The sequence below is a fragment of the Pelophylax lessonae genome (genome assembly GCF_965119305.1).
Source record: "Pelophylax lessonae genome assembly, chromosome: 8".
NCBI lineage: Eukaryota > Metazoa > Chordata > Amphibia > Anura > Ranidae > Pelophylax > Pelophylax lessonae.
The window spans coordinates 250,026,488-250,050,256 of NC_138775.1; the positions used below are offsets into that span (position 1 = coordinate 250,026,488).

At 44.6% G+C, this 23,769-nt stretch overlaps 1 protein-coding gene across 1 annotated transcript in view; it reads right to left on the reverse strand.

The window, feature by feature from the left end:
* Positions 1-21,265, reverse strand: part of CMPK1 (cytidine/uridine monophosphate kinase 1) — a 32,844-nt gene extending 11,579 nt beyond the window's left edge. The window contains exons 1-3 of the mRNA XM_082264897.1: positions 21,071-21,265; positions 8,940-9,086; positions 3,673-3,825 (exon numbers count right to left, since the gene is read on the reverse strand). Coding sequence (XP_082121023.1) covers positions 3,673-3,825; positions 8,940-9,086; positions 21,071-21,217 — 447 coding nt within the window. The 5' untranslated portion in view covers positions 21,218-21,265. The remainder of the gene's footprint in view (positions 1-3,672; positions 3,826-8,939; positions 9,087-21,070) is intronic.
* Between the last annotated feature and the right edge of the window lie 2,504 nt (positions 21,266-23,769).

Below are 23,769 nucleotides of genomic sequence, written 5' to 3' on the forward strand. Positions count from 1 at the left end.
CACAGACCAGGAATCGCCGTGGGGAGAGCCAGCAGCCCCCGGAGTTCTGACACACACCACTGCAGCTGAGTGCACAAGCAGACAGATTGAGAGAGGGCGCGGGCAGCAATGCGTTTCTGAGGCTCTGCCTCCTTTCTCAGGTTAACCCTCCCCACTCGAGGACAGATTGTATATCTATCTATCTATCTATCTATATATAGATCTATCTATCTCTATCAGATTAGCCTGACGAAGGAGGCAGGCCTCAGAAACTCATTGCAGCCAGCCCCCGGTCTCAATCTGTCTGCTTGTGCACTCAGCTACAGTAACTGTGTGTCAGAACTCCGGAGGCTGCTGGCTCGACCCACGGCGATTCCTGGTCTGTGCCTGTAATTGCTCTCCAGTTTATCAAGACCACTACGTTAATCTGAACAACTATACCAGCCCTGTGTGCAGTTTACAGCTTGTTTACATGTAAGCGATATGTAATAAATTACACTTTTCTTGTTTATACTGATCTGGCGCCCTATTCTATTTGTTGTATGACAGGTCCGTGTCCGCTCTCCACATACACAGCTCACCGATTTAATTTCGGCCAGATGAAGGGGGTAACAGTTCCCCTTCTGCTTGTTTTTGCCAGAGGAGATCAGAGGTAACTGGATGTTAATATACAAAAGTCCCTTTACATTGCACTGCCCATAGAGGAGAATGGAGGGTCTTGTGAAAGAGGCCAAAACGCAGTTTTTTTTTTTTTTTAAACAGCTGCCAAGAGCTGCTCTGTGTACACAGCAACACCAGCTTTGATTAATCAGAGCTGAGAATTGCTGTGTAGTGGGAGTCCTAGCAGTGCTACACACACCTTGTGTAATAAGGAGTATGAGTGGGTATGATGGATGTGTGTAGCATGTCCAAAGCCTGGAACTAGTTAAGCATATATCTGTCTCCTCCACATAAACCGTATAACATGTAATAATTTCACGATTAGGCAGGTGCCTTGCTTCAATTAAAAAAAATAAAATAAAAAATCAGTGTTCACACTTGAGTGTAAACAATAAAAAGTTTATATTCAGACTCCTCACTCGTTGAGACTTCTGCAATAACAATCTCCACTGTGTTTGCCCTGGAGGCATTTTAATCTCTATAATTTTCCAACCAGATATATCATTAGTGGAGGCGTTTTGCACTGTTCAAAGATTCATACTGAGCTGTATATTTGGTATATACAGTGCCTTGAAAAAGTATGCATACCTCTTAAAATTTTCCACATTTTGTCATGTTACAACTAAAAACATAAATGTATTTTATTGGGATTTTATTTGATGGACCAACACAAAGTGGCCCATAATTGTGAAGTGGAAGGAAAATGATAAATGGTTTTCAATTTTTTTTACAAATAAATGTGTGAAAAGTGTGGTGTGCATTTGTATTCAGCCTCCCTCCCAAGTCAATACTTTGGAGAACCACCTTTCGCTGCAACTACGGCTGCAAGTCTTTTTGGGGATGTCTCTACCAGCTTTGCACATCTAGAGAGTGACATTTTGGGCCATTTTTCTTTGCAAAATAGCTCAAGCTTTGTCAGATTGGATGGAGAGCATCTGAATTAATAGGTCTTGCCCCTGATTCTCAATTGGATTTAGGTCTGGACTTTGACTGGGCCATTCTAACACACGAATATGCTTTGATTTAAACCTTTCCATTGTAGCTCTGGCTGTATGTCTCAAGTCTTTTGTAGATTCTAACAGGTTTTCTTTTGAGATTGCCCTGTATTTGGCTCCATCCACCTTCCCAACAACTCTGACCAGCTTCCCTGTCCCTACTGAAGAAAGGCATCCCCACAACATAATGCTGCCACCATGTTTCACAGTGGGGATGGTGTGTCCAGGGTAATGTTCAGTGTTATTTTTCCACCCACACAGAGGTTTGCTTTTAGGCCAAAAAGTTAAATTTTGGTGTTAAAACCGCTCCACAACATTATTCCCTGACCTGTCTGATGTGTTCCTTGGCCTTCATGATGCCATTTGTTCACTAAGGTTCTCTACCAAACCTCTCAGGGTTTCACAGAACAGTTGTATTTATACTGAGATTAATTTACACATGGGTGGACGCTATTTACTAATCAGGTGACTTCAGAAGGCAATTGGTTGCACTAGATTTTAGGTGTGGGTATCAGAGTAAAGGGGGCTGAATACAAATGCATGCCAAACTTTTCAGATATTTGTAAAAGAATTTGAAAACAATTTATCATTTTCCTTCCACTTCACAATTATGTGCCACTTTGTGTTGGTCTATCACAAAATCCCAATAGAATACATTAACATTTTTTGTTGTAAAAAAATGTAGAAAATTTCAAGGGGTGTGAATACTTTTTCAAGGCACTGTATTTGTTAGGGATTGATCCTTCAGAGTGATTGTATATAGGCAATTGGATAGATAATAGATAGATCTAACAGGTATACTTCCCTTTGTGTATGGCGTATGGACATAATCTGTATACACGTCTCACGATTTCCTTGGCGATGCAGCTCAACAATTATCCCTGTACGATAGAGAAGTGTTTCTCAACTCCGATCCTCAGGCCACACTAAAGCCTCGTACACACGCAACGATTAACGGCCGACTGATCGTCCGACTTTTGTCCAAGTTGTGTTTCGTTGGTTGGAATGTGCCTAGACTGCACACTAATTTTCTCGGCCAAAAAAATTCTACTTCAGAAGTGATGTCATGTGTTGGTTTGTTTTGTGTTTTTTTTCTTCACTGAGCATGCCCAGACTTGCTCATCAGATTTTTCCCTGTCGAAATCTGTACTGACTGCACGAAAATCGGCCGTTGTGTTGACGGCTAACAAAAATTTTATAGTCTGCACACCAGATTATTTTCGGCCGAAAAGTCGGAGTTGGTTGTCGGAAGCATCATACTAACAAGGCGAAAATCGGCAGATCGGACGTTGGCCGAAAATTCCCTGCCAATTTTCGACGCGTGTGTACGGGGCATTACAGGCCTGATTTTAAGTATTACCTTGGAGAGATGCAGACTAATACTGCAATCACTGAGCAGCAAATGATATCACCTGTGATGCATTTTCAGTTTTTTTGCAAACCTGGCCTGTTAGTGTGCCCTGAGGACCGGAGTTTAGAAACACTGCGATAGAGCACTCCCACTGAGGATAAGTCCCTGCTCACAATATCAATCAATAGATATCCCCCACTATAGGCGTCTCTTGGATAATGTGCACTGTAGGACTCAGATGCACTGTAGCAGGTTCTGCCTCTAACACCTACGAGTGTCCCACACCAAATGAGTTAAGCTGTAATGTATTATTGTAGTGCCTCAATGACCACCCAAAGTGCTGACACATTGTTATAGTAATATTATATAACACACACAAATCTATATATATATATATATATATATATATATATATATATATATATATATATATATATATATATATTATTATTTTTTTTTTTTAAGGGTATGCCACATGTTAATGAAATACTAACATTTTCTCAAATTTGATTGCAAAATCCTTTAGTATATCAGCCCACATTTGCCTGACCTTTGCCCACAAATATCTGCAGTACCAAATTGTCAGGAAGAAAACCAAGGTCATGTGGACACAAACCAGAAAACACAGCTGCCCCTAGTTGCTCTGACGGTTCTCCATGTAATTTGCAGGTCAGACTGTACACCTACCTCATTATCACAATCAAAGAAGAGGACAAATGACACGTCTGCCTTTCCATTCATTGTTCTGTCCCAGCCCAGCAGATTATCCTCGTTCCTGGGGAAACCATCAATGAGGAACTTGTTCTTGTCAGCATTGGCTGCCATGGTTTGTTCCATTGCCTAGAAGGCAAACCAGAAGAGTATTTATCATTCTGATTAACCTGGTTATGAAAAAAAAACTTCCTTCTAATTTTAAAAGCAAGTATTTCAGAATGTTTACATACCAGTTACATCATTTAGTTTTGAGCAAGTGAAGCAGAAGCAAACCATTATAAACCAGTGCTCCCCATTATCCCTTCACCTTGAGGTAGTCAGCAGGTTTCCACTCCAGTTTCTACTTGTTGAATACATTGTCAGCGAATGACCGTTTTATTATCACTTTCACAGACTGGTGATTATTTTATTTTAGGTTGCTTTCACACTGCTTGTTTCAAAAAAAATGCAGTAAAAAACACAGATTCATCTTTACCGTTTTTGCTGTGTTTCTCTTGTAGGAAGAAACACAATCTAAACTGAGGGCCAGAGGGAAAGGTGGGGCCTTTTAACTATTCTTAATTGATTGTGTTTCCGGTAGGGAGGAGCCTATCATCTCTCACTGTTGGGCCGTCCTGGAAGGGGAGGAGAGAAAAAGGACATGTGGCTTCAAATCTGCATCAAGTTTCTATGCCTTTTTTTATCAATTTCAATGGAGAGGTGCGTTTTTTTAAATTGAATTTAAAAACTGAAATTTAAAAAAAATGCAGCATGCAGAACTTTTAAAAACGCAACAGACCAATGTGAAGAGCTTGATAGAATTTAATGGTCATGCGTTTTTCTTTCGCTTAATGTAAATAAAAGAAAAACTGATCAGTGTGAAAGCAGCCTTATCTGCAGTGGCCAATGGTTTTGTAAGCATTAATCTTCATCTTTAGCTTTGTATTGTACATTAAACATTGTATATGAAATGATTTTTGGCTTGACATACACTTTCCTGTGCATGAACTGCTCTGACACAATATAAAGACTGTAGTTATTTGCATTCTGTGCTAGCCAGGAGAATATTACAGAAAATATAAGCCAGTACAGGAATAGGTTATTGAAGGTTTTACTAACAGGCTGAATGTAGAAGAATCATACTCAGCTGCTATAAAAAGCACTGTGGAAACAGAATGTAAATGTCCTGGGAATTGCCTGCAATTAACCTTTTATCTGAGCTTATGGCCAATCCAGGCATGAGCAACCAAGACTTCTCGAACAACAAAAACTGCAATATCCAGTATGCCCCAGTAGATCGAGAGATATACACAGCTGAAGCTATAAGCAAATCTCATTTACACAGCACAGCAGTTTCATAACAAAGATATTGCTGGAAGATGCTACCAGCAAGATTCTGCATATAAGTGCTTTGTACGCAGAAGGCATGTAACTTTTGAGAAGTGTTTACATGCATACAGCCTTAAGGCTCATACACACTTGACGAAAATCGGACGAAATATCCTCCGATTTTTCTCTCTCATGCTCAGCGGTCATAACCATTTTTAGTTGACAGTGCATAATGCTCACAAAATTTTTCGTCCGATTTTTTTTTGGGGGACGTTTGTACCTAGACTTCCGGGTCGTCAGCAACTTCAGATAATGCGCGGTCTTCCGTATGCAATTTTTCGCGTACTGCATACACATTAAACGAAAAATTGGTCATGCTGGGGACGGACGATAACAATTTTGGTGTTTGTCTCTCTGTTTTTTCTCGTTGAAAAGGTCGGCATCGGCTGCTGAAAGTTGTGTACACACTAGCCGAAAATTGGATGATTTTACCTCGGACAGGAATTTTCGGCAGATTTTCTACTAGTGTGTACCCCACTTTACAGTGTAAATTACCTCTCTACTGGCCACCACCGCTCAGCTAACCCTAGGCCACAGAGGGTTTCAGCCAGCTGCATCCTATCACCAGTGCCAATACAATTACCCAGACAGTAAGTTCCCCATCAGGTCTGCTCCAACAGCCAATGGGAGGAGTTGTTGCTGCCTGTGTATACTGTAAGTTGACTGGACCTTATTGCATGGCTCCAATGACTTCTATACAGAGGTGTACAAAAATGTATGCTATACACACCTAAACATGGCATTTTGACCCTCGTGTTAAGGGGTTTTGTAAGCAGTCTATTCCCTACATAGTTAGTGAGGTTGAAAAAAGACATCAGTCCATCCAGTTCAACCCATCACTACACCCCTCACTACAAAAAACAAACACTTCGGGCCAATTCACACCTGAATGATTTCATTTAGGCTGCCAATGCACTACCACAGAAAAAAAAAAAGGATATGACTTTTCCTTTGCAAGGCAGCGCACCACAACTTAGGGTATGAGTATTAATGTGCAGTGTTGCGCTCCACTGTACAGTGCATGGAGGAGCAATTCATGATGAATGATACCACAACACACCGCACTGAGAATTGGTGCTTTGAAATAACAGTAATATTAGGGCCTAGGAACAGCAAGCAGTTGTGATGCTCACAAACTTTAGAGTGCTGCAGAATTTTTAACCAATATCCATTTGAAAATAAAAATCCCCCATTCTCCCTTTATCCTTTTCCCACTCATTTTTAAAACATACTCCTTTTACACATCCTAAATCAATCTGACCCCAGGCGGTCCTTGATACTGCAGAGGACAGCGACGTTGTATCGGAACTGATCTCTGCAGTATTCTGTTAACCATCCAATGTGGTGATGCATTGTGGGGCTCACAGAAGTGAGTTGAGGAAGAAGACTTGATGACAGTGTGGAGAGTCTGCGGAGAACATCACTGAAGACAAGGAGATTATGACAGATAGAGCTGCTTTATAATTTTATAATATGCCTGGCAATTTATATTCTTTTGATAAAGCAGAAGTTCCCATTTAAATTAAACTGCAGGAAAACCATTAAGGCTTTATTTACATTTGTGCAATTCCAAAGTTGCCCAACTTTGACGCAACTTTGGATGGATGCGACTTGGATGTGACTTGGATGTGACTCGTTGCTCTGCAAAGTTGTACCTCCTGTTGCATGTAAAACATTCAGGTCTGACTTTCATCCAACTTGAGGGCCGTAGACTTCAAAGTCGGACCTGAATGTTTTACAGTACTTGCAACTTTTGAGGGTTAACATTGAAGTCTATGGCCCTCAAGTTGCGTGAAAGTCAGACCAAAGTAGTGCATGAATGACTAAGTCACACATATATGAATGGTTATCATTGGAAAACATAGGGTACGATTTGTCATGCAAATTTGATGTCCAAAGTCGTATGACAAGTCGCACAAGTGTGAATGAGGTGTAAATTAACCCTTGAATTATCTACTTATTTACCCTTTTACCTTCTAAATCATTTGTAATTCTGGACAGTAAATTCTCTCATTTACACATTCTCAGCAACTTAACCTGTTTTATCGCTTCTCCACCTCCAGCCTCCCACCCTCCTTACTGGACAACTATCATGCACTGCAAGAATGAAATGATCAATTTTGCCTAGTGTTATATTAAAAAAAAAAAAAAAAGGGGGGGGGGGGGAGGGGACATTTACACATTTATTCCACAGGCTCAACCAATGCAATTGTTCGCCAGAAGCCACTCACCCCCCCACCCCCACCAAAAGCACTCTGACCAGCAGTCACAGCTCTGACAACTACAATACAGTGCTGCACTGAGGATGCGGAGGGCGATCAACATTCCAGAGAGCCGGTGTTCTAAAATTTAGTCGGACCCGTGAAAATTCCGGACCCTCGTCACTTCCGGTTATACTACGTCACCACCAGCTGGAGCGACAGCTGTTGCGAGCCCCGGTGCGCATGCGCACAAGACATTTTCCAGGTCCGATGAGATTTTAAGACTTTGCTAACAGCTGACTGAGAGGAGGAGGAGGGGCTGAGGTAGGACGACAACACCGCCGCGGGAAAATTTTACAACACCGCCCCATCATCGAGCAAGGAACATGTTGCAGAGCTGACTTAGAGGGGACTGTCCCTCCCGAGGAGGCAGGAAGGAAGTGAATATATATAATTTTAGAACACCGCCTGAGGTCCCTAGACTTTCGCCCTCACATAGAGCCACTTCCGCCTGTTCTACCGATACTTCCGCCCTTACTGACACATACCTCCGCCTAAAGTCCATAGACTTCCGCCCTCACATAGAAGTGAATTCCACATTCTCTATGGAAACTAATAGAGAATTAGTTAATAGAGAACCCCTCTAAGACAGCTCTGCACATGTTCCTTGCTCGATGATGCGGCGGTGTTATAAAATTTTCCCGTGGCGGTGTTGTCGTCCTACCTCAGCCCCTCCTCCTCCTCTCAGTCAGCTGTTAGCAAAGTCTTAAAATTTCATCGGACCTGGAAAATGTCTTGTGCGCATGCACACCGGGGCTCGCAACAGCTGTCGCACCAGCTAGTGGTGACGTAGCGTCACCGGAAGTGACGAGGGTCTGGAATTTTCACGGGTCCGATGAAATTTTACAACACCAGCTGCTGGAGCAGTGAGAGCCAGCTGCTAGGGGAACAAGGAATAACGTAAGTAAAAGTCAATTTTACTTGATACCTCTTTACCGGGATACTTACGCTCACAGAGGTTGCCCCAAAAAACACGGTAGAGTCTGGGCCAAATGGCTTTCTGACCCATCCACTTTCATGGGTGATTAATGTGGACCCCACCTCCCTACCCCTGCCATCCTGCAATGGGACAACTTGTCTGGTGCGTTCCCCCCCCCCCCCCCATGTTTTGCCTTCCTGGCCCCTTGAGCACCGCTAGACGCCCCCCTGGCTTGTTTGATGCCACCGGTGTAAACTTATTACCATGATTTGCCTTGTTACATTTTCTGATATGACCCCTGCGTGGGTGACGTGCCTTATTCCTGTACTTATAGAACTGCTGTAATGTGAACCGATTTCACCTGTTTTTGTTGTTTGTGTTTAAAACGAATAAAAAGATTTAAAAAAAAAAAAAAAAAAAAAGTCAATTTTACTAGTACCCTGGACAAAAGCGAGTGTTTAATGCTTGCAGTAGGGGAGCTCCGATTCAAGAGTTTTTTTTTTGTCCTGGCGTTCAGCTTTGATTTTTACTGAGTTTAGCCATTAGCCTTGATTTCCACTTCCATGCCTCTCTTCCATATTATTACACCTTGCTATTAAATATAAGTCATGTACATGTTAACCATCCAATGTGGTGATCCAGGCATTAGACCCGGATTAATCCTGGATTAAGCTGCAGAGAATTCCCCTTACCCTTTTCAGGAGGCTGATTGTAATCTCAACTGGCACAATCTTCCCATCTCTTATGTACGACTCAATAAGCTCTCCGTATTCAGAACCTGGTCTCTTCCTCTCGTCCCGAAGCAGATCCCCAGCTGACAGGTGGGTATACCCATATTTCTGAAGGGGAGAAAGTTACACAAAGGACAGAAAATATCAAAATATTGTATATGAAAGTAAAGCACAGTAACAATTTAAACGAGACCTAAAGTCATAGTAAAGTAGTTGCTGGTATGCTACCCTACTACCCCTAAAACTTCTACGCGAGTATGAATGGCTAAGTCGACTTAAAAAAATAAATTAAAAAAATGCACATATTTTTGCTGAAAAAAAGCAGGAGTTTTTTTTTTTTTTTTTTTTTTTTTACAGGAGCCTGCAAAGCACTGCACCCGTGATCAGTGGATAGCGGGTGCAAAGCCAGGCTTCTGCCGACTCTTCCTTCATCTCCCTGCCCTGCCTGAAATCAAGGCTTTCTGTTGAAGAGCCAGATGAAGTGTCAAAGGAGGACTGCAGTGATCATTGCATTTGTATTTCACAGAGAATTACAAGTCTGTCACCATTGCAGACCAGACATTCATTCACAGATCTCAGAGAATTAATGCTACGGCCGTACAAGTGGAGCTTGGCACCATGTTACGCCTTAAATACAGGTATAACATGTAACATATTCTAAAAGCTGTAATAATGACTTTTCAAGTTGAGATCGCTGCCCATCTTTCTCTGTCGGTCTCACCTATGTTTGGGACAATTGCATTTATTGCTGCTGGATGTTAAGCATTCATTGCTTGTCAATTTAGAGCCCCCATAAAAACGGGGGAATTATCGTTTAGAGACATTGCTTCCTGAAAGGCCTCCCTTCTTACTCTGCACCCCTGTCATATTCAAACTAAGGGAAGAGAAGTTTTTCTGTAACTGACAGGTATGAGTTGTCAGCAAGGCAAGGTTACAGCTAGGTACCCACACTTGTATTGTCAGCACCAGGGAGAGGACAGAGGGTTCGGGCAGCCGCATCGCTGGGTCTTGGGACAGGTGAGTGTGTTTATTAAAAGTCAACAGATACACTTTTTATAGCTGCTGACTTTTAAGAAACACAAAAACGACTGGAACACCGCTTTAAGGTTTGAACATGCACTGCAGACATAAATTTAGCTGTTGTGATATAGAACATCTTTAAACGTAAGGCCCCTTTTCACACTTTGCGACTTGACTTGAAGCAATGCCTGTGTAATCTTGAGGTCTATGGACCTCAAGTGCCATCAAAGTCGGACCAAAGTACTGCAGGGACTACTTTGAAGTCCCACAGATACAAACAGTATTTATTGGAAATCATGGGGTGCTACTTCTCATGCGAGTCTTCTCAACCAAGTTCCAAAATCAAACAAAAATATTGCTTTTTGACAAACAGAAGTGCAACTTTAAAACAAATAAAAAACTATAACTTATTTGGTTGTAATGCCAGGCTGCAAGTGGGGATGGGGAAGTAAATGGGAGTGCACAGGGCAGAGAACTGGTTTGGGGAGGTTATTTTACACAGTGTTAAGCACTGCTACCTTGCTGGGAGGGGAAACACGTCACATCCAGACAGACACAAATCTGATAGAGGAGAACCTCTTCTCTGGTTTGCAGGGCATTGTTCCAGAACTCCCAAGCAGCAGGCAATACAGCTCACTGATAGAGCCAGGGAGGATGGGGATTTAACAGACAGGCAGAGCTCAGAGGAAATGGAAATCCACGGGGGTACTGGAGATTTTAGTTGACTAAAATACTATCCAAACAAAAACAATTCAGATGACTAATATACGACAAACTAAATCGAAATCTGATGCCAAAATTAACAGTGGTGAACAAGCAGGATTTTTATTGTAGAAGAGACATACTGTGCATCTTCTGCATTAGCATTGCCTATCTGCTTGTCAGCTGCTGTACACCTGTGAGCTCAGCGTACAATATCGGCATTCTGCCAAGATGGATGAAATCCCGCGCATGCGTAGGAATGGCATCATCTTGGGCTGGCCAATGAAAAGGCTGAAGATTTGGAACCCAGAGGAAGTCTATCCAAAGAGGGTCAGTGTTCAGTGAGGAAGCTCTGGGGAAATGCATCAATGGAGTGGAGGCGAGTATAGTTCCACTTTAATAAGGCTAACCTGAATAAAACGTATGTTGCACAAAGCAACCATCTTCAGCTAGCATTTGTTTACAACATGCCAGCAAATCTTCCATGTATAAAGTATGGCATTAAGGCTGGAAATGCCTAGAATTTCTTATAAGCAGCAGTAAATAAACTGGCTGGATCCAACTGATAAGATTCCTAGGTATGACAGGCTGTGTTACAGCATGCAATATGCAGACATACAAGGAAAAACAAAAATCTGTAAATGGTTAGTTCTCATCAACTAGAGTAGAAGAAAAACACAATGCAGCTGGGGAGGTCTACTATTATACGGGACAATATAAGCTCAGCCACTAACGCAGGCCACAGATTATGCGCTTTTCTTTCCTGCAGCCATGGGTTGCAAGAAGGAAAAGCACTTGATTTTCCAATCAACACTGACTGTGTCAAAGGGGGAATTCCTCCCACTGAGTTATTGTGTTCTGCCAGCTGGGGTATCCCAGCCGGCCGGGACAACAGTGCTTACTAGGGATGCACCGAATATTCGGCGGCCGAACATAATTCGGCCGAAAATAGAGAAAATAGCACTTTCGGCATTCGGCTGAATAAGTCAAAAGGCCGAATAATTTTGAGCCGAACAATGTCAGCTTCCGCCCTGACCGCTCACCTTCCTCATTGTGGCTCGCGGCTCCCTTCTCACACGCTGCCTGTCCTGTCCGGCCGCGAGTAGGGGGTGTGACGTCACGCGCGCGTCCCGCCCCCTGCTCCTGACTGCGGCTCCTTCACACTAGGTCCACGCCCCGCCCCCCTGTTCGCGGCTTTTGGCTCTGGCTGCAGTTCAGGTATGTGATGTGGAGCTGAGCACATTTGGGGGAGAATATGGTAGCTGGCAGCTGCACAAGCATTAGTGTGCAGACTGCCATATGTTGTTGCCACTTGCCATGCTCATTACATTAGAGTACCCTATAAAGTGACCCTTAAAAAAAAAAAAAAGAAAAAAAATGTGCCCAACAGAGTGCTCCCTTGACATAAAATGTGGCCATCAGCGTGCCCCTTATTTTATGCTAAGGGACATGCTGATGAGCATATTTTATGTTAAGGGGCACGCTAATGGGCATATTTTATGTTAAGAGCAACGCTGATTTAAATGTTTTGTTTTGCCCATCAGCGTGCCCCCTAACATAAAATGTGCCCATCAGCGTGCCCCCTAAAAATTGGCAAAATAAATGGAAAAAATGCGAAACACCGCGTTCGGTATTCGGCCTTCGGCCAAGCATTTCATTATTATTCGGCTTCGGCCAAGAATTTCATTTCGGTGCATCCCTAGTGCTTACTGCAAGTGGTTTTAGCTGATGTTGGTTGTACCCAAGTCGATCAATGGATTGACTTGGGTACAATCAGCCTGCCCATAGATAGATTAAATCCTAGCCAGTCTCTGCTGAACCAGCCGAGATTCGATCCAACTGTGGCCAGCTTTAGTCGTATAGCACAAGCGTCTGATAAATTTCAAGGAGGAGGTTAGCAAGGAAATATATGCTGCGCAAACCACAACTGGAAAGCAAAACAGTCATGCAAACTTCTATAAAACGACACACCCTGTAATATTGTGCACTGATAGCTACTTATTGAGTACTGTAAGGACATATCTACCACAGGTGAACCGAATAGAGTTTGGTGCCAAAAACTGAAAATTCAGGATGCACTTGGCCGATTTTTCTTAAATATATATTTATATATGTAACTGTATTCGACTTTTTCATTATTAAGCATGAATTTATTGTCGGCCATTATAGGCACCTTAAGCACAAGAAAAATGAATCCCTTCAAATTCTATGTATGTCTTCAAATTGCACTTACATTGTGGTGTTAAAAACCCTGCTTGCTGACTTTTGGTCAGAAAAAAAAAAAAAAAACAAAACACGCACCTCTCCGTTGAAATGCATTGAAAACGCAGCAAGAATGCATCAATGCTGCACCTGCGTTACATTTTTGAGTCCGGTGACCTATGAAACACACCATAAGCACAGTAAAATAGCGGAAAAATCAAGTGTGTTTTCAGCGCCATTATCGGCACCCTTTTCTTTATCAGCAAAATGCAGAAAACACAATTTTCAACAAGCTGAAGTTAGACGCTGATTGGTTACTATGCACAGCTACACCAGATTCTGTATGCACCAGTTTTAGTAAATCTCCCCCACTGTGCAGCAGCCTTAGCAGTGCCTGTGTGCACTTTGTACAGAGCTTTATGCCACTGATGTCCCGGCAAACACAACATTTTCTTGCCAAGTTAGATATGGACAAAAAGCAGTGACCACAAGTACGAAGGGGTCACTACTGACCTCTGATAGAAAGGACCCTGTGAGGTGCAATGCCAAATACAGACCATACGCCTAGAAATGACAACTCATACTGTATGTCACATTACCAACATACAATTCATAAACTGCAAAAATAGGGCAGAAGTGCCCCTCCTGTTCAAGATGGAAGAAATTCCCCAGAAACTGACGTGTTTCTAATGACAGAAAAGCTGATTTCACTGCGATCCGCACTGCTGAATGACAGGTTCATATTTCCAGGCAGACACACCCTGTGCACTTAGACCAAACAACGTGGCTCGTGTACTTTGAAAGCAGTAATTATCACTCACACCGGCAGGAAACCTTAAATATTAAAAACCAGATATAAAACTTAAGCCCCGTACACACGTACCGATGGTCGGCTTACAAATGTTCCTCTTTTCTCCCCGGGATGTCGGTGTCTGCTGAAAAGTGCAAAGACAGCACAAGGACAGCACAAGAATTTTGTCCGCCGACTGCAGAAGTGATGTCATGTAATGGTTAACTTTCCCTGTGTTTTCTATTTTCTGAGCATGCCCAGTCTTGCAAATCTGCGGTCTGTCGGCCGAATTGTGTACTGACAGGCGAACAATCGTCCGTTCTGGTGTCGGCATACAAATATTTTCATGTTTGCACGAAAGACTTTTGTCCGCGGATTGTGCGCAGACATCTGTCGGAGGCACCATACTAACACGCGTACAATCGGCAGATCCTTCGTCCACCGACGTTTGTATGCCGACGATCGGTACGTGTGTACGGGCCTTAAGTCACGGAGAAGGTAAAAAAAAAAAAAATGTCCTTTAGATGCTTGCAGGTATAGCTGCTAAATCATGATTGGAGATGTCCGTCAATAAAAACGAGTCTTGTACAGGATCACGGTTTATATTGTATCATATCATAATTACTACAACTAGAATGACAGTTCCAAATATCTGGACCTGACCATACCAAAAAAACACAATGCAGCTGGGGAAAAACTAAATACAGTTTATGACATAAAGACCTAACTTCATCACTCATTTCCACTACTTAGACCAATATAACCCTTTTATGATGATAGAAGTCCACCCTAGCACTAAAATCCCTGCATCTATAGACCTCTAAGATCTAACACTAACCTATCTAGCCCTGTAAAGAAAAACATTTGCTATACTTACCTTTTTTGAAGCCGATCCGACCTGATCCCACGCTGAGCTGTCTGCGGCTTCCCTGTGGAGACGGGTGCAGAGGACACATCCAACAGCGGAAGCCCCATACTAAGTCTATGGGTGAGGTCACTCTGCATTCATTTCACAGCCGTTGTCGGCTGTGTCCTCTGCAGAGCTTCCGTCCCTGGAGACCGGAGCGGCTTCCAAAAAGGTATGTATACTGATTTCTTCTTTATAGGGCTAGATAGGTTAGTGTTAGATTGTGGAGGTCTATAGAGGTCAGAGAGAGGGCACAGATTGCGTTAGGTACTAACAGGTGTTCTAATCCATCTCCACTCTTTCCAAAACCAAAAAAAACTTTTTTTCCTTTATTTATACTTTAAGCTGATCTTTAATGGTTCCAATTTCAGCCAATTCCTGTGAATTGGCCAAGATGAGAGAAAAGGGTCCTGCAGATACAACTCAAAATTTGATTCAGAAATGGAAGAGTTGGGTGGAAAAAAAGTCAGCCGAACATTGACTGCAGCCAATCAGCTACAGTCAAATCACTGTTTAGGAATTGTGGAAACCAACTGTCATAATACAATAGTCAGATGCCGAAGATTCATCCAGCTGCACCCTTTAGTGCCGGTTCACACTGATCCGACTTGTCAGGCGACTTGGTAGCTTCCAATGCTGTGCAATGGAACCGTTCTAATCAGAACGACTCAAGTAGCTTAGAAAAAGGTTCCTGCACTATTTTTTTGCAAAGTCTGAGCAACTTGCATTGACTTCCATTATGAGAAGTCGTTGCAAGCCACGCCTAAGTCGTGCTGCACGGGCGACTTCATTAGTCGCCCGAAGTCGGGGTGATTTCGAGTCAGATCAGTGTGAACTGACACTAAATCTATGGATTTAAAGCCTAGAAATCTTTACATGTATGGCCAGCTTTATGCTCTTCCAAGACCTAGCACCTTACTTCTCATGGCGAGGCCTCAAGGGGCTCAGGGAGCCCCCCGTCTACCACCTTGATCCCTTCACATAAAGCTCATATACTTTTTTAAACATTTCATACATCTCATATACATAAGCAAGTCATACACAGAGTGAATTTCATTCCCTGCAACCAAAGGTTGCAGGAAAGAAATGTGCTCAGTTCCCCCATCAACACAAACAGTGCTGACAGGGGAATCCCTCCCACTGAGCCACTATATTCTCCCAGCAGGGACACTCCCCCCCCCCCCCCCCCCCACCGGGAGGAGACAGTGAATATTGCTAACGACTACACCAGCCACTAGCAATAATCGTAAGTAAAATTCAGCAGGCTGGTTGGTTGTACCCAAGTTGATCAAACTGATACTGCCCATACATGGTTTGAATCTCGGTGGGTTCCTGCTGAACTGGCTGAGGATCATACTATGGCCGGCCTTACATTTCAGGAGAGAACCCTTCTATTCTTCTCATCTCTACACAAAAACTGGAGAGTACAAAAGCTGGCGCAGCTGTGCTTAGAAACCAATCAGTTTCCAGGTTTTATTGTAAAAATGTAAATCGAAGAAGCTGAAGTTAGAAGCTGATTGGTTACCATGCACAGCTACACCAGATTTTGCACTCTCCAGTTTTAGTAAATCAACTCCAAAGCCTTCTGGAGGATATCATACTAACTATAGTGCTTGTTCACACCATGTGCAGTGACCTGTGTTTTGCTGCACTGGATCAATGCAGGTCACTGCAGAGGCACACAGAAAACCATGTTTTTCTATGTGCCTGGTTAACGCCACAATGTTGTATAAATGTACGGTGAATTAAAGAGGAAGTAAACCCTCCTCTGTAACATGTACCTATAGGTAAGCCTATGATAAGGCTTACCTATAGGTACTGTAAATATCTCCTAAACATGCACCGTTTAGGAGATATTTACCTTACATGCAGCCAGTGACGTCACTGGCGCATGCGCTCTGAAGGAACGGCCGCTGGTGCCGTTCCTTCAGAGCCCCGTGACGTGACTGTCGGCTCCCGTGCACGGGAGTGACGTCACCGCAGCTCCGGACAATCAGATGGCCGGATGCCGCGATCCCGGAAGACGGGCGACTGAACATGTCGCCCGTCATATAGGTTAGCGGGGGCTCATTATAAGGTAAGTATTTTATAATGAGCTAGTATGCGATTCTCTTTCAGGTTGAAAAAAAAAAAATATTTGGGTTTACAATCTCTTTAAAGTGGAATTAAAGTAAAGGTAAACACAAAAAAAAAAAAAAAAAAGGTCCCTGCAATTTAATACTATGAAATCAGGCCCCTGCATCGCATACTAGCATATTATGAAAGACAACTTAAAGCGGAATTCCAGTTGTTTTTTTGTTTATTAAAAGTCAGCAGCTACAAAAAAAAGTGTATCTGTTAACTTTTAATAAACACACACTCACCTGTCCCCCGGTCCAGCAATGCGGCCGCCAGAACCTTCTGTTCTCTCCCTCCCCTCTCCCCGGCATTGTGTGTGACAGCTTGTGGCTTTACAGCCGGGTGTGCACTGCGCCTCCTCAATGCCCGGGCAATCTTCTGGGACCTGTGACAAGTCCAAAAAGATTATAGGGAGGGAGGGGGGAGAGGAGAACTTCCGCTCGAGATACTTAGGCAGGCCGAGCGGAAGTGGTAGCTAGATACCTGTCAAAGCTAGGTACCCCCCCAATTAAAAAAAAAGGAGACACAAAATGTGGCATGCAAGGGGGCGAGGAGTCCTTAAAGCAGAACTTCCACTTTTGGGTGGAACTCCGCTTTAAAACAAAGCCCTCCATTGGCAGGTTGTCACAGAGCTTCCATTATCACCCGTTGTTCTTTCCAGGTCCGCTGGCTCCAGCCGTTTAAATGGCTGAGCGGCGATGACGTCAAGGTCACGGCACAGCACTCAATGAACAGAACACTAGAATATAGCGTCCATTTAGAGTGCAGTGCCCATGCACCGGTGACATCACTGGCTGGAACATGTGAATATCTCCTAAACGTTGCACATTTAAGAGTTAATTTTATCTACAGGTAAACTTTATTATAAGCAAACTTAGAGGTAAAAGTGACAAAGCGAAGTTTACTAGCACTTTAATTTTTATTAAACTGCTGACAGGTAGGTCTCCTATCAAACGCTTTTCCCCATCTGTCAGCTGTAATGCATACTGAGCCACGCATATGCGCAGCTCAGCGTACATTTACGGCATTGTTCTACGCCATGATATTGTTACTCCTGTGTACGGGAGTGACGTCATTATGACCGGCCATTCAAGTGGCCAGAGAGAGCAAACAAAAATGGAAGACTGGGCAAACATGGAAGCCCCTTTACCAGAGAGAGCGGTGACAGCTCAGTGCTGGAGGGCTTTGTCTGTCATACTGGTCTAATACCTGATGCATAGTTGCACATTATAGTATAAATCACCTGGGGGTACCAAGAAAAAAATTAATTACGCTTTAAACTTCAACCTGTCTGCATTGTAACAACACACAAGAATACCTGTGTATACTAAGGATCGACCGATTATCGGCAAAGCCGATATATCAGGGGCCGATATGCACTTTCCCCGATATATCGGAATGGCCTTTTGATTTACCAATATTGCCGATATTTCGGGAAAGTGCTTGAACCGGAGTGATGTCTGCAGCTAGAGGCATCACCCCGGTACCGGCGTCCATAGCCAATGGTCGGCTGTCTTGTAATGACAACCGATGCAGCTGAGAAGCCGCTCAGCTGTCATTACAAGGAGCGGGAGGGGACGCCCCCCCCCTTCCGCCGCCTTCCCCGGCTTGCGTTCCGGTGGGACGGGAGACCCGGGCAACCAGCCTGCATGGCCGCCGAAGACCCAATCAAAGCCGCATTCAGCTCTGATCGGGTCTCCGTGTAAAAACCCAAAAAGGATGTCATGACATCACTTCCGGGTCCTTGGCACCAGATTCAAAAAAATGACAGCATTTTAAGTGCAGAGGAGGGGTTTGGGGTCTTTTAGACCCCCAGATCCCTCCACAACAGTACCTGTCAAGTGCTAAAAAATAAATTTAAATGTACGAAAATATCGACCGATCCCAATATTCAATGGCCAAAATATCGGCATTGGCAACGAAAAACCAATATCGGTCGATCACTAGTGTATCCAACACAACCCGAAAGTAAAGAATATATGTTATGTTAGTATTTCAACCCTTTCAAGGACCTATCGCAACGCATGCCAATGCACATAAAAATGTATGGTAAACGCACAACATGTGTTTTTGATGCGATAAGCGACGTGCAGTATGAGGTGACAGGAAAGTATCACGGTCCGGATTGTTCTTCAGGTCTATGCTGTAACAATCGATACCTATATCAGGTTTTCTTAAATATCTTTAATAAAAGGTAATAAAATCATAAAGCTACATAAACTGGGAAGCTACAGAACCTCTGACTGGTGCCCGTCCATTACTAGGACAAGCAGAATTGTGGTCAGAGAGGTGTCTGTGACATGGAGATTCCCGCATCTGAAGTTGGATACAAAATAAATGGCTTCAGAATCTCCTTGTGTTCTGGGATCAGCTGATGATGGTCTCATGGCCAGCAAGTTATTTACATCTGCACAGACCAGTGCTGCATCCAGATTGTATCTGGTTACCATTCTAAGAATCAGAGACGCTCCAAGCTGCTACAATGTTGCTGGTGACACTGCCTTTTACCAGATAGAATGTGAGCTGGCAGCTGACTATTTCCTTCATGGGTGTGACCTGTCCTCCTGTATAAGATGTTTCCACTCAGATGACAAGCAGTGTTTCTCAACTCCTGTCCTCAGGGCACACTGACAGGCCAGATTTTAACCACTTGCCGACTGCCAACAGTAATATTACTGCGGCAGTGTGGCTCTCCCTGGTTCCAGCCACATAGATCTACGTCGCTGGACTGCTAGTGATGTTTAGATAAAGCAAGAGTCGGGCCGCAGGAGGAGCGGCACTGATTGCCGCCAAACGGTGAGAAGACCCGCCTGCTTATGTAAACAAAGCAGGCAGATCTTCTCAGTCACAGACAGGAGGAGGAGATCACAGGATTCAGCATAGCTGAACCTGCAATCTCTGTCTGTGTCACAGAACCCCCCCCCCCCACACGTCAGTAAGCATGAGGCATACGTTAACCCCTTGATCACCCATAGGGTTAACCCCTTCCCTGCCAGTGTCATTATTACAGTAACAGTGCATATTTTTAGCACTGATTACTGTAGTAATGTCACTGATACCCCCAAAAGTGTCAAAAATGTCAGTTAGGAGTCCGATCTGTCCGCCGCAATGTCGCAGTCCCGCAAAAAAAAATAAAATAAAAAATAAATAAAAATCGCAGATCGCCGCCATTACTATTAAAAAACAATAAAAATGATATAAATCTTTCCCGTAGTTAGTAAACGCGATAACTTTTGCGCAAACCGATCAAAATACGCTTATTGCGATTTTTTTCACCAAGAATATGTAGCAGAAAACAAATTGGCCTAAAATGTTAAAAATAAATAGATTTTTACATTTTTTTTTTTTTGGGACTGTCAAATACCAGAAAGTGAAAAATGTTTTTTTTTTTTTTTTTCCAAAATTGTCGCTCTTTTTTTTGTTTATAGCGCAAAAACTAAAAATTGCACAGGTGATCGAATGCCACCAAAAGAAAGCTCTGTTTGCAGGGGAAAAAAAAGGACGTGAATTTAGTTTGGGTACAGCGTCGCACGACCGCGCAATTGTCCGTTAAAGTAACGCAGTGCCGAATCGCAAAATAGGGCCTGGTCAGAAAGGGGGCAAATCCTTCCGGAGCTAAAGTGGTTAAGTATTACCTTGGGGAGATGCAGACTAGAGTACTGCAATCACTGAGCAGAAAATGATATCACCTGTGACGTATTTCAGTTATCTAGCAAACCTGGCCTGTTAGCGTCGGTTCACACTATGGCGATCCAACTTCGGGGGCGACCTGTGAAGTCGCATGCACCGCGACTTTGGCGAGACTTGCACGGCCTTCACATAATGGAAGTCAATGCAAGTCGCTCCGATGTCACCCCGAAGTAGTACAGGAACTATTTTCTACATCGGAGCGACTTGAGTCGCTCCTATTAGAACGGGTCCTGTAGCACAGAATGGACCGCGACTTGTCAGGCTGACCAGTCGCGGTAGTGTGAACCGGGACTTAGTGTGCCCTGACCCCTGCGATGTACTCACCTCCCCAGCGTAGTCTCCCCTACCTGTGAAGCTTTCACTGTCCAGGGCCGAGGCTTCCAAAATTTTTGACTCTTCTGGTAGTGTCAAGTACCTGTCTCCCCCCCAGCCCCATGCAGTGGTTCCTTCCTCCACCTTGATCTACAGAGAGGTCGGGGTCAGAGGAAGGAACCATGAGAGGGAGGGGGGTGGGGATATATGGAGGTCTTCTATCACAAGGGAGTTGATATCAGTACAGACCCGAAGTCTCTGTACGCCCCATGCTGCCCCTCCATGCCATGGCACCGGCAGCGATGCCCGCACTCAGAAGGGGTCACCCCCTTTCCATTGGCGGTCACTCACCTCCACTATCCTCTCACACTGAGTCCCCTTCCCGGCACCAGGCCCGCCCAGCACGAACACTACGAGCGGCTTCATTACAGCAGTGAGCAGAGAGCGGGCGGACAGCGAAGACAGGCGGGGCAAAGCGCCCAGGGCACGGAACACCATACACAGCGAAGGGGGAGGGAAAAGCCGGTCGGCAAGCCTGCTGAGGTGTCACACACAGGAAGTGACGTACGCTGCCCGCCTCGGCCCGCTCCCACAATCGGCCCGCCCCCCACAATTGGCCGAATCTCATTGGCTCACTCTCTAGTCAGTCACAGGCAGCTTTGACGCCATCATTGTTGAGGGCAAATGCCCGTGTGCTGTGATTATAGTTTGTTCTGGTTGTGACAACGTGTCAGGGTTAGCCATTGCTTCTGGGTTTAGAGACACACTGCCAGGTGTTATTTAATACGTACACATTTTTTAGGTCCCATGCACATTATTTGCCCAGCTCTCCTAAACGCCTCTCCTCCCGGTCGCAGTGTAAAGTCGCGCTAACGCTAGGCGCGTCATATGCTTGGCCATTCATTCATTTTAATGGCCAGAGTAATCATTTATTTTTCCCATTTCAATATTGAGCACTTTCACCCCCTTTCTACCCAGGCCAGTTTTCAGCGCTGTCACACTTTGAATGACAATTACGCTGTCCTGCTACACTATACCCATATAAAATTTTTATCATTTTTATTCACACAAATAGAGCTTTCTTTTGGTGGGATTTAATCCCCACTGGGTTTTTTATTTATTACTAAAAAAAAAATAATAACATTTTGAAAAAAAAAAAAGTTTTTCTTAATTTCTGTCAGTAAATTTTGTAAATAAGTAATTTTTCTCCTTCACTGATGTGCACTGATGAGACGGCACTGATGGGCACTGATAGGCTGCTCTGATGGGCACTAATAGGTAGCACTGATGAGCACTGATAGGTGGCACTGATGGACACTGGTGGGCGGCACTGATAGGCACTTGGGGACTGACCTGATGGGCACTGACGGGCAACACTGATGGGCAGCACAGATGAGCAGGCACTAATGGGCACTGACTGGCATCACTAATGGGCACTGATTGAGGTCACTGTGGTCACTGATGGGCATTGATTGGTGTCACTGATGAGCACTGTTTTTACTGTACTGTTTTTGTTACTGTAATCAAGGCACTGGCGTCATTGGCTTTTTACCAAGATCGGGGTCGCGCTGTGTACTAGGAACACATCGCGGTCGCGATCGCCCCAGCGCGAGAGTGGCCGTTCTGGGGCGCCATCATATGACGTCCTCCCAGAACGAGAGCCGCACCACTCTGCCATCATTTGACAGTGGGCGGGTGGCAAGTAGTTAACCACCTCCTTCCTAGGCCTATTCTGACACTTCGCTCCTACATGTAAAAATCTACTTTCTCTTTCGCTCATTGAAGGACACAGCTCCTGATCTTCCTAACCATTGGGTTATACTGCCCCTTACAGGAGTAGGACACTAGACAGAAAAAAAAGTCTGGCTACGCCTATGGGCAGTACTCCGTCTCTCTGCTATAGGTACTCAGTTGAATTCTGCCTAGTCAGGAGTAAGGACCTAGTTCCCTGCTGGGATCTCTGGTCCTGGCATTTTTTTTCTTTTTAAATATAATTTTTTTTTACAGTTTTTTTTTTCTGTGAGATCTACAATCAACTGCCGGGCTGGGCGAGGGGCTGGATAATCTAGATCCAGTGGTCACCCCAGTCTGGCCAGGGATCACACGCAGACCTCAGCCCCGTGCTAGGTCAGCCTCGACATAGCCCCACTGGACGGGGGCTAGCCTGCGAGTTAAACGCCTTCCGAGGTTGCATAGACTGGGTCTCTGCCCGAATCGCAGCGTTCATCCTGGCCGACAACCCCCCATTTCAATGGAGAGGAGGGATCTGTCTGGAGCGGTGCCCGCCTTGTTCCTGGTATGGGACGGTCAGACCCTTGGGTTCCCCTCCTTCCTGTTAGGCAGCCCCCTCATTGGTCTGGTGGTCTATGTGGGTCATATCCCCCCCCCCCATCTGCCACCCCTCCCCCCCTTCTTGCTGACCCATGGATCTTCTTATTTCCTGATCGCCGTTCGTGCAGTGCAGATTCTCCTGGTAGCTGTGGTGCCTGGTTTCTATGGGGTGGTAAATCTGGTGGGGTTCTCTCCCTCTCTACTGAGGGTCGATTGGTGCTCTGTGGCTGGCAACTGAGTGGGCTGCCAGAGCAGTGGGGGTTGTCCCCTAGCAGTGTTTTACACTTTTTTGTGGGGTCCCCCTGGTTACTCATGGAATCTTTGGAGCACATCTCCCCACCTGATTCCCTCTCTGAGGCTACCGGGCCATCCATCCATTGATGCACTGACTGCGGGCCTGGAATCCTTGGTAAAAAGTGCCCTCCGCCTTCCCCTGCCTCATCTGTCTCATCTGATCCTGAATCGGATTCGGCCGCCGCAAAAGTGGGTCACCCTGATGGGTCTGCGACCACATGCCCTGAATCCTCAGATAGTGAGGAGGATTCCTCCACTTCTGCCACCACGTACGAAAAGGCACTGGTGTTGGACGCACTGATTGTAGCTGTGCATGAGACCCTAAAGATGAACGATGCAGCTGAAGCTGCGGCGGAGGCACAGGTTTCCTTTGGCATTCACAAGCCATCCAGAGCGGAAAAGGTGTTCCCTTTCCTCTCCTATTT